Below are 17,361 nucleotides of genomic sequence, written 5' to 3'. Positions count from 1 at the left end.
AGTGCTGAAGTGTTTTCTGCAACACCACCTGAAACTGGACCACAAAGTATTTTGTGTTCGGACACTGCTGAATGTTAATCCAGAGATTCTAGCCTGAAATCCAGAAATGCAGCCAAATCCTTCTACAAAAGAGCAAACCAAGATTGCATTGTATCACGTTCCAGTGTTATTTAAAGGATTGTATTAATTCTTCAATACTTCAGAGACTGTCTCTAATGTTCCATCAACTTAGCAGGTGACAATGATGACGCAGTGTTACTACAGGAACAACATCACCTGAGATTCATTTGAAACCCCTGAATTGAAAGACCAAGGCAAAAAACAGAAAGGAAAGGAAACAAAGGCAAATTTTATTGCTGTAAATAGTCAAGTTCTGCAGAATTCGGCGGTCATATCTCCCTCTCCTCTCTTGCTTCACTCTGCCTGCTCTCCTTGGTAAGTATCAGGTGGAGCCGCTTACCTTCAGCAGTTTCATGAGGCCTTCCAACTGAACCATTAGCTCCCTCCGGCTTTCCTGGAGAGCAGACATCCTCTGCTCCAGCTCATCCTTCCGCTGTCTGAGAAACAAGCAGATCTGATCAGAGCTTACCCCTCACAGTGTCAGCAGTTTTAAACTACATCATTTCCCCAGCCCGAATATGAGGTATACGCTTACAGACCACAGGAAAGCAAACGCACTGTATTAATTCAGCACAGTGCTTAGAAATGGGGTTACATGAAAACTAGGGAGTTCCCTCATACTGAGAATATTCACAGGACTGAGTATAGTGATTAGGAAAAAGATAGACACTGACACAGACCCTTCTCCAAAGAACAAATGAGGATCAAACAAATTTGTGTTATATTCCCTTGTGGGAAAGCCTGGCAATTTCTGCCTTTGGATCTCTCAAGTCAATAACCTCACTAGCTGTCAGAAGAAATTAAAGGCATGCCCTGAAGGACAGGAAATTACAGCAGGGGCACTGAACAGAGCAAGATATGAAAGAAACTAAGAAAGTTCAGAAATTCAGCCAGAAAACCACAGTGATATGTTTTTGTTTCTATTACTTTTTCTGAAAGCAAAGAGTAAGACTATCACATACTGGAGATAGAACTGCTTGAAAAATAGCTCTTTGGACTTGGAGTCCGGTGCTGGTCCTGTGATAGCGTGAATACTGAGCCACTAGACGTGTGACAGCCAGTCTGTGCCCACAGAAACGGGAACAGCTTTGATTCTGCACAGCTCCACTGCACAGGACAGGGATTCAGCACTTACACATGTTCAACTACTGAATTGTGTGAGAGGTTCTCACATAAGCACATAATAAAGTTGTTGCTTCTTGGAAGCTGTGACATAATTAACAACATTACTGTTGAAAAATCACATATTAAGATATATTTTATATACTACTGTGTTGCAAATAACACCAACCCACTATTTCATTAGGTTTGTACCAATATGACAATTTAATCCTAAATGGAAAAGCACCAGAGCCAACAAGACTAAGTACACTTCCTGTATTTAGGGAAATATGAAACCTCAATTTTGAGGCTTCTCTGGAAGTGAGCAGTTACTGATACAAGCAACACTGATTTCTACAGGATTGCTCATGTGTGCTCTCGCCTATATAATAGTATCATAGAGTAACACTGCAAAGCTGTATTTACTCTTCTGGAGGATTAATCTATTTTCTGCTACAAAAACTGCTTGTGCTGGCTTTTCTTTTCCAGGCATGTAATGGTTGGAAATGCTATGAACTGTACAAAGGCAACAGAGTTTAAGGAATTGCTAACAAAAATAAGATACCTAATCCATGTAATTCAAAGTGGCAGACCCTAGCACAGACCTCTCCTGGGATTTAGATTCATTCTGTGGGGGAAGAGGATCTAAGCAGCCAGACTGCTCCTCTGACTTTTTTTTCCCACTGTACTCCCGAGCAAGTTCATGGAAGTAATAAGCTTTCCAATCTGTCTCCAAGACAGCACTGATAATGTGAAGGAATACTCAAAACCTTGTTTCAGTGAGACTGCAACGCTGCAGCAGCTAGTCAGAGGTGCTGGGACAGGTACCTGCAACATAATTTACAGATTCCAGTGTTTCTTAATATTATATGAGCTAAACTGTCCTAATTGCTTCAAGCCCCCAAAGTCTGTGGGGTAACATGTAAGTCAGTGCTGCTGTTCTGAGTCCTGCTGTTTTACACATGATAACAACAGCCTCGTGACATCTTAAGTGTTTAAGAACTTGAGGTAGTGCTGAAATTCCACAGTAAATCAGAAGACAATCTTTTGCCTTTCAAATGGTGAACATCTTAGAAGGTATGCAAAGCAGTACAGACCCACAGACCATAAGTTATTTTCTGACACTACCATATTAAATCAGAGAAGATATCATAATTGAGGAGGACAGAATCACTGCTCTAGGGACACCCTGTGTCACAAAATTCAAATAAGGATATTATGCTCCCAATATGTGTAGCAAAACTGCAAAGGGGGATAATTAAGTAGCCAGTCTGCTAATGCTGCACAATCATTTGACTTTTTTTTTAAGGATAATTAATTTTATTTGTCAACTACACAGAAAGCTAATCTCCTAAACCTGATTAAAATAGACCTTAGGCTTGATGCACAGGAGCTACATTATTGGTGTATCTTAAGCAGTGCACATATTTTCATCACAGTCACTTTCACATGTCACACAGAATGTCACTTGCCTGTAGATCTCTAGAAGTAATTACACACTAAAATCTCTTAGAAATGAAGAAGCTAATTTGTCTTCAGATTGGAAAGCAAATTTAGTTATTTGTGAAAAAGAAAAATATTTTAGTGTGGAAAACTCTATAGTAAAACTATATAGTATTTGCAAAGAAAAAAATTCAGCACAATTTCTTACTGTAATTTCCTTTGGTTATGAATCAGACCGCTAAAATATTACTTGTATGAGGTGCACCTAAGTGGCCGAAAATGTTCTTTAGTCTCATGCAAGCTCTAAGTGGCACAGGGATAAAACTTAATTTAGCATTGTTTCACTAGAAAGAAAGTGCTTACACTCTATTCTCTATTCACATGAAGTGTTTTGAATAGTTCTTACTGGCTTCTCTGCCTGGCTTTCACAACACAGCACTTTCAGGGAGCCTGCATATCTGGGCCAATAACTATTGTACTTCTTTAATGTGATACACATGGCAATTAGTAAATCCATGTAAAGTATCCTAATTAACATGCAGACACATCCATATTGATGTTTTTAGTTTGGTGGGATAATTGGAGAGATGATCCCCTTCAGCTGCCGCAGATGACATTACTCCCTACTTCCCACGTGACAAAGAGGATCCTTCTGCAGCCTGGTTTTGCACTGTGAAGCGAACTGACCTCATCTTAGAGCTCAGCACTTGGGAAATTTCCAAAAATTAATGTCTAATTCTGGCTGTATTTTCATGTAGCTCTGTATTTACTTTAGTATAAATGAGAAGTCTTTGTAGAAGCATTTGTTCTGACAGAACACCATTTTTCCCCATATAATTAATGGCACTTGGACAAGGCTGTGGGGACCTATTCCAAATGACCTAAGGGCCTAACTCTGGAAACATTAATGCACATGCTTAATTTAATGTAGATGAGTAATATGTGAGATTTCTCATGCATGCTGTTTAAAGCATAAGCTTAATTACTTCTAGGACTACAGCCTGCACTGAAAATGGAGGAAAAAATATGCATTGTGTTCTTTACTTTAAAAAGGCCCAAAACAGTAAGCCAGGCTTATCTCTGATTTCTTCTCTTATTGAGAATGACTGTCTGGCCCCAGTCATGGCTGGAGGTTTTACCACTGAGGACTTACCTCAGGAGCCGGAGCTCTGCAAGGAGAGTGGGATTTTGCTGTGCCTTCTCTGGTGTGGGCTGAGACGCTTGCTCATGTTCAAGTCGCAGCCTCTGGATCTCCTGTAGGATTTCTCTTGGGGAGGAGAACAAGCAAAAGACTACAAGTCAGTAATTTTCCACAAGACCAGCTCAGTGGACACTGCAAGAGGGGAAAAGGTATGAGTGCATGTAGCTCTTCATCAACACAGATATGATGACTCGGCTCCAATCGACAAAAGAAACCCCCAGCAGTGGAACAGGGCTCTGGATATTTTTTAAATGAACTTTTAGGATTTCACTATAAAGGGAAATACTGATTCAAGACCCCCCAAAAAATCAGAGGTAGACATTAAATAGCTCTATGCTTAATTAAATTGTTCCTTTCTTGTTCTTCCCCACAAACACTTGAAGCACTCCGTGTATGCAAATTAAAGTAACAAATTAAAGGTCCTTCTTGAGGATCAGATAAAATACTCAGCTCTTAAAAAAATACTTTTAGTGTATGTAGAGATTTGAGAGTGGTCAACAATTTATGCAGAAGCACTTTAACAGGACTTGTTATGACTGGCTTGGCAGCCCTGGAGTGCTGTCAAAAGGCTAATACAAAGCTTCGCAGCAGCAGGTTGACACCTTTGTGAGTTTTGCCTTGTCTTCACACCGTGCTGGACAGCAGACAGTCAGGAGGCAGCCTCGAACTATGAAAGATAAATGGAGACTGGAGCTGGTGGCTCATTACACGGTGACAGAAGGTAGTGCAGTGTTTGGAATAGGAAACCATCTGGTCTGGGCTGGCCTCTATTTTACAGTCCAGCAGTAAAAGCAGAGCTTTGCTGCCACACATTTCACAGCATCAGGCAGTCTGACACCCAGGGCCAGATCCTCTGCTGCTAACAAATGGCATCACTCCTTTTTGGGGCCGGCTGGCCTATTTCTCCTGACATAATCCCAGTCTTGGTCACATCCACAGCTCTCATTTGATCAGCAGCCTAAGTTGCTGCTACCCTTTCTGCAAACCTTTTCCAGGCCGATTGTGTTCTGTAGAACTTTAATCACCTTTTCCACAAATCAAAGCAGGGGAGCATAACATTACCAGCGTGACTCATCCTTTTATCATTTCATGTTAAAGTGCTACAGAGGATCCAACTCAAAGTTAATCTGGTTTTGAAACAGGTCAGGCTTTTTTTTTTTTAAACTCTTCACAAACAGCAGCTGCAAACAGTAAAGCATCAATGACTGTATCACAGTGAACAGTACACTCATTAAAACACAGGGTGGCTATGGATTTCAAAGCCTTTGTGATATTTTGTGGACTTTTTTATAACTTGCACTTTTTGTAGGGGGAGGTGCATATGCATGTACAAGCAAAGAAGTAGGTGGCAAAAAGCGTTAAGAAAGAAACAAACATGCACAATACATGGGCCTGAACAAAAGCAGGTACTTTGTGGATGCTTACCGGTTTTTATTTTCAAGCTCTGCTATCAGCTGCCTTTGTTGCTTGTTTGCATCAATGGTGAAGGAGATATCTGACGCCCCTCTCTGCTGACCCTGCTGCTGTTGTAAAAAAGAGAAGGCTGCATTGAAGGAGGATTAGACAGCATCCACCCATAAGCTCAACACAGATGTGTTCTGTGAAATCTGCTTACAGAAAATGCAGTACCAGGCTTGCCTACAATAAAAATAAAAGAGCATCCATGTTGTGCTCATACCAGCATGGCTCCACTGCTAGTAGAAGGAGGGTAAGTGCTAGAGTAAATAAGACTCAGTGTTTGCCATCCTGTCATTCACTTCTTCTTCAGGGAGCCTCCTCTGAACCAATCGTTAAAGGCAACAGCACTGCTGCAGGCATTTGCTGTAATATGTCTGTTCATTTTGATATTCCACACAAGAGGAACACACTGAAGCAAAACCTAGTGCCTCTCTTCAAAAAGAAAGGGATGTGTTTCCAGCGCTGTGACGCTTTGTTCTCTTGAAAGTACAGTTTTAGTTTGAATACTGTATTCAGTTTTCAGTCTGTCTGTGTGGCCTGTTTTGGCCAAGGTTTCCTATTACACTCTGCTGATACTTCAGAAAATCTCTTTCTCCAGTCATTCAGCTACAGCAGTACCTTTTCCCTCAATAAAATGAAGTGGGAATTAAACTATTTCTTACCAAAGCAGGCAATGTTCACTACAGCTTCCGTGGATTATGCTCTTTTTTTCATGTTTATCAGCAATAACCAAGTATTATTTTCCTTGTTCACACTTCTGTATTTCAGTATTGTACCAATGAGAACACAGACCAAGACATTTAAAGTTTCACAGCTGCCAAAGATATCCATTTATTTCCACTTCCAACCTGAAAGATGAGATACTAAAAACCACTCTTTTAAGTTACTGCTGTGATCTGAGTGTTTCTCACCATAAAAGCTCTGTGAAGTGTAACTCTAACTAATTTTATGTGATGCCAGGCACCTCCTCCTCCAGGAGGTGGACCCTCAAAAAGGATGAAGATATGTCTCATTGCAAACCTTTGTTCCTTTTTAGCACTGACTGTGAGAAAAGGGCAGGATGTTATGCCTGTAACCATTTATTGTATTTTCTGCTACAGTTACATTTTCCCATTAAATTTCCAACCACAGGGATGCAGAGCAGTGCATAAATAAGAAAAACTGCTTCACACTGGTGGATGGATGTCGCAACTGATTCAGGGGGTACCAGGATCCCTATTCTGAATGCCCAGAGTTCATAAGACATTTTATTCCTTAAAAAACAAAATGACCATCAGCAAAGCTTTAAAAATTTCCACTGTGCTCTTAATGTGGTGCCACTCTCATGCTTGAAAAGATTTCTGTATACAGAAACTTTCTCTTTTCCTTCTGTCTCTTTCCTTCAAACCAGCTGTATTTAAAAGCTACCTAAATATTGTTTCTAAATTTTCCCCCATATCACAGACATGTTATCTACAACTGATTTCTATCAGTTTCTACCCAGAGACATTAATAATGTGAAATCTTGTTCTCATAAAGAATTACCGTCCTGTAGAAACAGGACCATCAGCTACAGATTGCCTTAAATTTAAATCTCTATGTCACACCTCTGGAAGTGATTGACTTGGGCTGGGCTGGCAGACCAGGAGCACCCTTCTCCTCCCCTGCAGCTGTGGGTAGTGTGAAATCTTCCATGACAGATGCACGGGGTGGCAGCTTCATCTTCACTGCCTTCACTTGGAAGGAAAATGACTCAAAATTTTTACACAAGAGCAGTGCCTGATTTTGCCCTTTCAGTTAACCCCGCCATGTAAATCTCAGTGAGAAAATATGCTTCTGAGCACTCTGGACTGGCTGCTTTTCACTTAACCATCATTTATGGTCCCTTGTTCTACCTAATGTGCTGAGATGGAAAAAAAGTAACTAGGCTGACCTTATTTGTGCCATTTAAGTTTTTATATACTTCGATTAGGTTCCTGCTTCATTCTCTCTTGTTCCTGAATATAGTTAGTAAGGTTTTAGCCTGTCATCACCTTGTATCTTGGGATACATAGAACAGAATAATCTTTGCTTTGAAATAAAAATGGGAGCCTGGGCTAATGCAAGGGGTCATTAGAGTCATCCTGCTGAAGATCATTCTTTAAAATCCTCAGCATTTAGGGCCCTAGTGGCCATGATATTTGAACTAAAAAGTAAAATGGATTCACCACCCCATTTTTCTGCTGCACTAAATCATTAACCTTTAACCAAAGCTAGTCCAGGCTGTATTTTCTAGTCTTTCATGAGTTCAAGATGTCAGGTTCCCTCTGCTGTAATTGTTAAAATACCATTGCATTAGTATATAGATTATATGCATTAGTACGTGGATTCTTTGGTTCAAATGGACTGCATAAAAGTGTTATTACTAAACCATAACGGCGCCTGATGAAAAGGTTAGGGAAAAATAATCCATTAATCATTAAGACTGTCAGATGTAATGTCCCTGATCTTGCCAAGCCCCTGGAACGTGACAGAAGGAAAGAGCCTTCCTTTAATTAAAACACTTACTGATGAAGAAGTTTCTGCTGCCAGCCTTGCTGCATACCTGGCGATCAGCTTATGTTCTTCATCCAGGCGGCTTGCGCTGTCGAGCACACTGCTCAGGGTTGGAAGGGAAGGAGGGAAGACATGTTAACACCGGTAAAAATGGCCACTGCTGTGTCAACGCTGTCCACTCACACACCCTCATTACAGAATTCAGAAGCAAAATATTGCCAAATTAACAATGGCAGACGTTAAGTGAACAAAGGGAAGTGGGAGGCTGATTTCCCTGGAAGGATCAGCTCTAGGTGCTAGGCAGCACCTTCCTTTAGGGGAAAACAGCAGCAATCCGCAAATCCTAGGCAAGGGTTTGCAAATCACAGATACTCTGTCCAAAGAGGGGTGGGAGGTGGTTAGGACCACTGGTCAACATTTGTATTTACTTATAAGCTTTGTCATACCACCTAGAAGAGTGATACTGATTGGACAGTGGATTAGCGGGAACCTCAGTGTTTGCTGAGAAAAATTTCAGTAGCTTTGTCAGATTTGCAACAGAAAACAGTATTCAGGATAGTTTTGCAGGGCACTTGTCACACTTTAGAACCACTGATCTATAATTTATAATCAGACTTTCTCTTTTATTCTTGGTTCCTTGGTATTTGGGAATAAGGTTTCAGGGAATCACACAATGGTGATCAGAAAGCACAAGAACTAAAGAGCAAATATGTTGAAATCCTTTAAAATATCGCAACTTGTTACTTCTCCCCCCCCCCCCCCCCAAGAATATCAAAGACAAATTTGTCTCTCAGGTTAACCCCTGAAAGGCTATTATTTAGTCAGATGAGAAGGAAAAAGGCACTATGTGGAGAACCTTTACTAATTCTAAACATCTAGAAGTTTGCAGAGAACCATCAAAACTAATAAACTGTCAAGAAAGGACATCTGAAGAGGACTTAGTTGACCCTGGACAATCCTGGGAGTTAGAATCCTGCAGTGTGTTACTTTCAGTATATACAAGAGAAGAACAATGAAGCCTCTAAGAAGAGGCGAGAAGAATGCATTGCCCTGTGGAAGACAAGACAGCCTGCAGATTATCCCAGACAGAGGTAAGTCTGTCCTCTTTTCTTAACCCTTGGCAACTCTCTTAATGTTTTGGCTGAAGGGAGGCAGATGCATAACTCCCTACCCATGTGCTCTTCAGGGCACAAAGCTGGTTGCTGGTGAATGAGCTTCACATTTCAGAACAATGTGTAAAACAAGGGTTATATTGGGCATGGGCATCTTACTCTGAGTTTGGCTAGAAATTATATCTTGAACTTCAAAAGCCTTCCAGATGAAAACAGCGCTTGCCCAAAAAGTTCTGCTTTTGAAGAACTGGCATCTTTAAAAGGAAAAGGGAATATTTCTCCAAAATTTCTCAGTGAGTTCATATCCCCAGATACCTGAGGGAACTATAATGTGCATCTTTGGGTTGTCTTGATTAAGTCCACTGGGATTTAGAAGTTATGTTTGAAAGATGAGTACTGGTTGATATTCATTGATCATTAAAATAAAGCTGGGAGTCATGTGGATTTGTTATGGCTTCCTGAGGTACGGAAAAAAAGACAAACATCATCTTTTTTTCATTCTGACAATAACCTGTGAGACCACAAACATGGGGTTTAGAAAAACAGTAAAGCTATGAAAAGTCAGACGCTGGGGGGTTCTGTGTAAGCTAAGCTTGAGCTGCAGACTAGACATAAGACTTCTGGTGGCAGACAAACACTGACTTTTTGGGTTTGGTTATGTTTCATTTATTTTGTTACATACATAGCTGAATCCTATGCTTACCCAGACTCTTGTGGGATAACAAATTTACTTTCTAGAAAGACGCAAGCTATAGGTATTTTTCTAAATTTATACAGTTCTGCTTCTTACACACTCATGCTTACTGTCCTGATATGTCACCCAGAGAAAGTAAGGGGCAAGCGACTCCTGCAGACACATCAAATTATGCAAACCAGGTAATAAGGGCTACTTTCATGACTTTTATCTTCAGTTTTTCCATAATGACTAAAACATCACATCCTAACAGATGGCTGTGAAAATAAGCATTCGGCATTAATTCTCCTTTCTACAGCAATGTGCTGGAAAAACAACGGATATTATCCATCCTGGAAAAATAACGGATTATGGTTCCACTTGCTGGCATAACACAATCTGTAACACAGTTCTGAGATGCAAGTTGGCTCCTGAGACAATGACTTTATTGAATGAACCAAGCCACTGCAGCATTTTGATTCTTATTTGCTACTTAATGCCTTTGATATATATTTATGTGTAGGTGGAACTCATAAAATAGATGTAGCAGCACGTCAAATTTTGCCTATGAATGCCACAAATCACTGGTCCCAAAGCTTTGTAAATTAAATTTCAGTGTCTGAGATAAATTTAGTTCTGGAATGTAACTATTTGATGTGAACATTAAGAACAAAGGTATGCACAGCAGCATTAGCCTCAACTGCCAAGATTTTTATGTCCCACAGTTCTGATATGACATAATTCACTTCTGTTTTACTTCAGCAGCTTCATGGACAATGATACAGTGAAATACACATAAGCTTCAAAATGTTATGAACATGTGTGCAGAACCTGGCACCCTCAAGAGAATGGTTCAGGAACCCCTTTCAAAGAAATTGAACATTTTTCAGACAAGTATCCTGCTGCTGCTTGTTTTCTAAAAGACTTAACATTTTTAAGACTGATTCTCCATTAGTCACTATTTCTTTAAAGACTTTAAAATTATTAGCAATAATTGGTCTGGCAGAATTATTGTCACTCCAATATTATAACCTGCATAATAAGACTTCTTTTTTAGGCTTTAATGGATCTATGTAATATTCTGCAGTCTAAGGGAGATCCATAAAAGAAGGATCTCAGAACTGCAGGCAGAGGATGAAAAATATGACAGCCTGTGAACAAAGGGGTGATACTTTGCTATTCCTCAGGCTTTGGATATGTCAAATCAGCCTGATCTGCAGTAGACACCCTGCAACAGGTGATATGGATGTCTCCGATGGTCTTAAAATTACGTCACTGCTGGGAAGAAAAGCCTCAGAAATGTCAGTCTCGTGTGGAATTTTTGCAAGAGAGACATCAGTGTGGTCTTTGTGACATGCTCTTATTCTACAAACCTTCACTTAACAAATAATTTACTACAGAGAATACTGACAGATTAGAGGGCAGGTTTCTAAGCCTCAGGGCTGTAAGAACAATGTCCTATTAGCACCCCACCAAATGTATTCTGAGGATTATCTGTGACACTTTCAAAATTGGATTGGTTTAAGGCACTTGAAACTGAGACACATCATCTGACCCCGATGCTATTATTAATTTGCCCCACCTTTAGAATCACCAAGATTTTACCATCAAATTAACATTCAGATATGTGGGTATAATCATGAAAACTAACTCTGTTCAAGGAAGACAAGTGTCCATACATTTCCTCTGTAGCAGCAGGTCTCTAAATGCTTTTCCTTTTTCAGGAGAGGATTAGACCAGCCTTCCTAGCAAGGGTTAGCTGTTGTGCACACACCCTCAATACAAATTTTTATCATATTTACCAATATTTTATTTACCAATATATACCAAAATTATTTACCAAAATATTACAATATTCTACCAAAAATTTACCACTTTTTTACCAAATCAAATACCATAGAATAGTATGGGACTTTTATAGCACAGAAATATGACTTACCACAGTGTAATAGAAAAATAAATAAATTCAGAAAATAACTTGCTATGGAACCAAAATAACCTCCTACTTAAAATATATTTTATCTTATGTCCTTCTGCACCTGAAAAGAAAAAGGCTGAAATATGTGGAATTAATATTCAAAACTAGGTAAAGTCTCTACCTTATATGAACAAAAAGGAAAACTATTTGCAGTTAAAAGTTCTTTTTTAGAATCAGACATGAAAGAAGAACTAAATTAAGTATCAAGTATTGGGTTTACATGTTAAAATGTATTCTATGATGAAACTAACCAAAATATCCAGCTAAGGGATATTTTTACTACCTGTACAGTTACTATAATTCATGAATTAAGTCTTTCTCTTGTTTCTTAATTTTCCCTGAAATACTGGATTCTAAAAAGCCCTCAAGTAGCTTATTAGCCTGCGGGGGATGGAAAGGAAAACTTCCTAGTTGCAGTTTCATATAAATGCAGATGAAAAATGAAGATAAATAGGGAAAATTACTTAATTAACAGCCCCCCCCCCCCCATCCCCCCGTATAAATACTAGCTACATTTAAACCAGAAAAAAGGTATACTGGGCTATATTGGACTTAACATTAGCTACTATAAATTAGCCTGGCTCAGTATCCAAAAAAAAAGCAACTCATTTTGAAACGTTACTATACAGCTCTTCAGATAATGGTATGTATTATGTTCACAAAGTACTTCTGTAGGTTTTTCTTGCAGATGAGGGTCCAGCTACAATCATTCCTCTTTTCATCTTTGGCTGCCAGTTGCACTTGAAAGTAATGTGGCAGCATGTATGGGTATGTACATGTGGTATTTTGCAGGCAGATACAATAGCTGAGCTGGCTAACTGCAGCCACCCCAAAATGAGAAGCTACCTGACTATAGTTAGCTAAATGTTTTACTCAGGTTACCAAATCTTCCTAAGTTGCAGGGTGAAATAACTTCAACTCGGCACCACCCTAACACAGCTGTGTGAGTTTTGAACAAACTCCATCCAGCCACTCCAGGGCACAGACAGAAGGAGTTCACCTTTGCCTGAAGATGCCACCCCAGCCTACATGAGATGAAGCAGCTGAGCCTCCTGCAGAGCCCTCACCTCCTCTCCTGGAAACTGGTTTCACACGGGAGCTTCAAGATGGTAACGCTGTTCTTCTTGACTTTACTAGAATGTAATCATTCCCTTTCCCTAGCAGTCTCATTGGAACAAAGCAGAAAATGGCAATGCAGTATGGTTTGATGCATGATTAACATTGCTGTCCCTCTTGGTTATGTTTCTGTCAAAATCTAACTGGTATTTTATATAAATAACTGAGATTGAGGATGCTGTGACTGCAGCGAGTCAATGCCAATAATCACGTTATATACTACACTTTGCATCAGTTATTTAAACAATTAAGGCCATTATCAGTCACTCTTCTTTCATCCCTCAAAAACATTAAATTTGAAGGACCTTGTAGCACCTAATTTGTATGTGCAGATTTGGATGCAAAGGTACTATGACTTGGTGAGGCTGGCTCAAAACCTTGAAGGAACAGGTTGTAATATACTAGATAAAATGCAGAGGATGAAGATGCTAAAGGTGAGGCTACTCTCGAGGGAATCTAACGGGTGATCCTCACTGAAGCAAAATGAATCACAGACATGGCATCCAAGATGCCATGCCTGGCACCAAAAATTACATGTCCTTCTTTGTTTTCCTCTTGAACAATCGTATATACATAGGTCATTCATTGTAGACAGGGCCACATTTCCTTCTCTCTGCCTAACTAGAGCAAGTGGTAGTGTACTCCTGTCCTCAATCATGGATGGGCAATGACTGGTCTACACACACATCCCCAACAGCTTTTCAGAGCCATGGCGTAAATACCACTAAATAACCCCATTTCCAGAAGTGCTTCTCCAGGAATGAAATTTCTCTTCAAAATGTTTTTGGTTTGAGTAAATGGTTTTAATTTTCCTCACTAAAAACTAGTTTGCCTTCTTTTCCCCACTGGCACATTCCAGAGTAGAGAAGCAGATCCAGAACAATGAAGGCAGACTTTTTTTTCCACTGGGCATAGCAAATTGCTCCCTTTTATCAACCGGGGCTACAAACAGAAGCAAATTTTGTAAGACTGCGGAGAATCACTGCATTCACCTTCCCAAATGAAGCTGCTTGTTGCCTTCTACATGTAACAGTAAATGGAGAGTTTCTCCAAACCTGGAAAATAATCTGCAATACCAGTATAGGAAAACAAAGGTGAATCACATAATCATAGAATGTTTGAGTTGGAAGAGAACTTAAAGCTCATCCAGTTCCAAGCCCCCTGCTATGGGCAGGGACACCTTCCACTAGACCAAGTTGCCCTGTACAACTTGGCCCTGAACACTGCCAGGGATGGGGCAGCCACAGCTTCTAGGGGCAACCTCTGCCAGTGTCTCACCACTCTCACAGTGAAAAACTTCTTCCCAGTATCTAACCAGAAACCTCATGAGCATAGTTTTGTTAGAAACGCTGTACAGTTTTCTGTTCAGTGCCACATTTTCTAGGGCCATATACTGCACCGCTCACTACCTTGCTGGTACAGGCTTGCAAAGTCTAGACTTTTGTTGCACATGAACACGCAAGACAGAGTTTTCCCTTCCTGGGGTGGCCTGCTGCAATGCCACCATCTGCAAGTGCTAGGAAAGCAGCTGGGTTTAGTTTATTCACTCCAGCAGAAACTATCAACTATGTTCAAGATACTAATTTAAAAACCTGTCATGCCTGAGTCTGAATGAGAAAAGAGGAAATTTACATCCAGGATTCAAACAATGAAGAAATCAGGCAGATTTAGAAACAATGCCTGACATAAAAATTGAAATATACTCCTTCCTTCACTAGGTTAGTAAGTAAATTCCTATTATTACTATTATCATTATTTAAGTACTATTACCATTTAGTTCTTCCAAGATAAGGTGAAGCTACAAATAATGCATCGCCTCAAAAATTATTACCTTGAAAACATGGACTTGTTAGTCATTGCTGTATGAAGATTTCTGTACCACCATCAAGTCCTTCACTGACTACAGCACGGCATCCCAAATCAATCTGTGTAGCTGTTCTTAACTAAGCAGTTATTTGCATTACCTTGCTGCTTAACATCACCAGAGAGAATAATAGCAGTTGCCACAATCCACCAACTTTGGGAGGACATACCCCATATTCATATGTATTTCTTTCAGGTTAGTGCTCATGAAGAGCTGCTTCAGCCAAGAGGAAACAGTGAGAGCATCTGACCAACCAACATCCCTTTCCTGGGTTCCCCAAAGGTGCCAAACCTGCACTAACCGTGCCGGGTTGCTCTGCAGCATGTTGACATACAACCCGATGAGTACATGTTCATCGGCCAACCTGTCTGCAACATCGAGGCTGTACTGTAACCTGAAATAGGGGCAAGGGGAGAGAGGGTGCAGTCCGGACAGACAGAGGGAAATAAACAGAGAAAGCAGGAGCAAGTAAGGGTGTGAAATGGGAATTTAGGAACGAATATTTAAGTGTTCTTAGGAAAAAAAAAAAGTGCAGAAATTATTTTGTTATTGTTATTTATATGTTAAATATTTAAAGGGTTAGGAGGGTAGAATCCCTCTGTAGAACTACAGAGTGAGATGCCAGATTGGGCCAGGGGCTGGGGCTGTACAGTACCATTTATTTCAAAATACAGCAGATTGTGAGGTCAGCACTATTTGCTTTAATATACTATCTACTGCATATATACATTAAATAGACATATGTTGCACACATGATTAACACACTGAAATCACAAGCTGGATTTGCTCAGAAGTGTCTGATCAAGACGCGCACCCAGGTGTACATAAATATATTTAAACATGCCCTGTTTAGCTCAGTGGGTTAATTAGTTATCACAATTTGTTTACTGAATACATTAAAAGTGGGAGGAATAGAGGAAAAGGTTTTGGTTTAGCTGTGTTAGTGCAAGCTACAAACATACTCTCTCTTTAACTTACCCTTTGCCTTTCAAGAAAGCTGGAGCAGCCCTAGCCAGCAGTTTGCTCTGCTCTACTTCAGTATTCTTGGAAGGAGAGCTAGTTAATAAGACAGGAAAACTAAGAAGAGGGTAAAAGTGATGTCTGAAATTCATTACAGAACAGAGTTTGGAGAAACTCATTCAAGTGCCCTGGACTGAACATAAACATAACAATAAAAGCTTCAAAGAAATTTTAGAAAACTTCAGGAAATGCAAAGTCAGCAATTAAGAGTTTTCCCTCCTGTTCCCCAAAAGCAAACCATAAAGCCTTCACTACAGAAAAGACAAACAAAATGTGCTTCTCTCATAAGTGGAGAGCTGAAGGCTTGTGTAGTTTCCAGGTGGAGTTCAAGATAAATGTCTTCTTAAATGCAGCTTTCAAGCAGGGAAAGCTTCATCCTTCACTACAAGAGTTAAATGGCTTTTCTAAACATTTGCCATAAGCCATTTTCAATAATCTATGGAAATGTGCTTATTTAGATTCAGTGATGGGATACACCAGTTTAATTTTCAGAAGTACTGTTGTATTGATTTAAAAAAAAATAGTTTCTTAAACTCACTTTTTTTCTCTTATTACAGTATTAAATGGACTGCAGTAACTGCATCTTTCCCAGTGTGAAAATATCCACGTTAATAAGATAACACAGGCTAAAAATGAAGAGATCGAAATGTTACTTTTTCTTTCATGCTGCAGCACTTTTGGTTTGAAAAACAACAAAGCAAACAAAAAATGTATTTTACTTTCTTCTTATTAAAATCTAGTCACCTTTATTTTTTGGTTTGGCTACTGATACTGTACATCGATCAAGAAGATGAGTGTGTGATCATGCATGCACTGTGCATCTAGGTGTGTGTGTGTTTAGGCAGATGACAGTGCACAAATGTGATGCATAATAAACCTGAGCAGATGTGTCTCTGATGGAAAGAAGATCAAGCCCTTTAATAGTAGGATATAGAAGGAATTCAGTAAGACGAGGTATGTGCCATTCCCCTCCTTTTGGGAGGTTAAGGTTGGCAGCAGGGGTCTGGAAAGGATGGTACTGCAGGGTGCCCTAAGAACCCAAGCCCTATTGATAAATCTGGCAGACAGATGAATGAAATGCTGTACTGCACAACAAGGAAAAATGCTTGCTTCACATTTCCATGCCCATCAGCATGCTACTTATGTGTGTTGTGCTTCCACTGAAACAATAACCATACAGATAACCACGCTCCATGCCATAGAATAATTAGGGTTGGAAAGGACCTTAAGATCATCTAGTTCCAACCCCCCTGCCGTGGGCAGGGACACCTTAAGCAAAATCATATCACCCAAGGCCTCCTCCAACCTGGTCTTGAACACTGCCAGGGATGGAGCATTCACAACCTCCCTGGGCAACCCATTCCAGTGCCTCACCACCCACAAGGAAAGAATTTCCTCCTTATATCCAATCTAAACTTCCCCTGTTTAAGTTTGAACCCATTACCCCTTTTCCTATCACTACAGTCTCTAATGAAGAGTCCCTCCCCAGCATCCCTATAGGCCCCCTTCAGATACTGGAAGGCTGCTATGAGGTCTCCACGCAGCCTTCTCTTCTCCAGCCCCAACTTCCTCAACCTCTCTTCACATGGGAGGTGCTCCAGTCCCCTGATCATCCTCGTGGCCCTTCTCTGGACTTATTCCAACAGTTCCATGTCCTTTTTATGTTGAGGACACCAGAACTGCACACAATACTGCAGGTGAGGTCTCACAAGAGCAGAGTAGAGGGGCAGGATCACCTCCTTCAACCTGCTGGTCACGCTC

General features: G+C 40.2%; 1 protein-coding gene across 22 annotated transcripts in view; it reads right to left on the bottom strand.

Annotated features, from left to right (window-relative positions):
- DTNA (dystrobrevin alpha) overlaps positions 1–17,361 on the bottom strand; it is a 229,614-nt gene that overhangs the window by 21,874 nt on the left and 190,379 nt on the right. For 11 of the 22 annotated variants that reach the window (XM_057397715.1, XM_057397722.1, XM_057397731.1 and 8 more), the window contains 6 exons: positions 15,559–15,636; positions 14,882–14,974; positions 7,850–7,937; positions 5,291–5,388; positions 3,818–3,931; positions 461–557 (listed from right to left, as the gene is read on the bottom strand). In XM_057397715.1, coding sequence (XP_057253698.1) covers positions 461–557; positions 3,818–3,931; positions 5,291–5,388; positions 7,850–7,937; positions 14,882–14,974; positions 15,559–15,636 — 568 coding nt within the window. The remainder of the gene's footprint in view (positions 1–460; positions 558–3,817; positions 3,932–5,290; positions 5,389–7,849; positions 7,938–14,881; positions 14,975–15,558; positions 15,637–17,361) is intronic. The other 11 variants (XM_057397718.1, XM_057397733.1, XM_057397723.1 and 8 more) reach the window with 6 other exon arrangements.

This window comes from Pezoporus wallicus, unplaced genomic scaffold, assembly GCF_028554395.1.
Source record: "Pezoporus wallicus isolate ANWC-B61680 ecotype Strahan unplaced genomic scaffold, APGP_CSIRO_Pwel_v1 contig_227, whole genome shotgun sequence".
Taxonomy (NCBI): Eukaryota; Metazoa; Chordata; class Aves; order Psittaciformes; family Psittacidae; genus Pezoporus; species Pezoporus wallicus.
The sequence above is the reverse complement of the archived record's forward strand: the minus strand, read 5'-3'. Positions and strand labels throughout refer to the sequence as shown.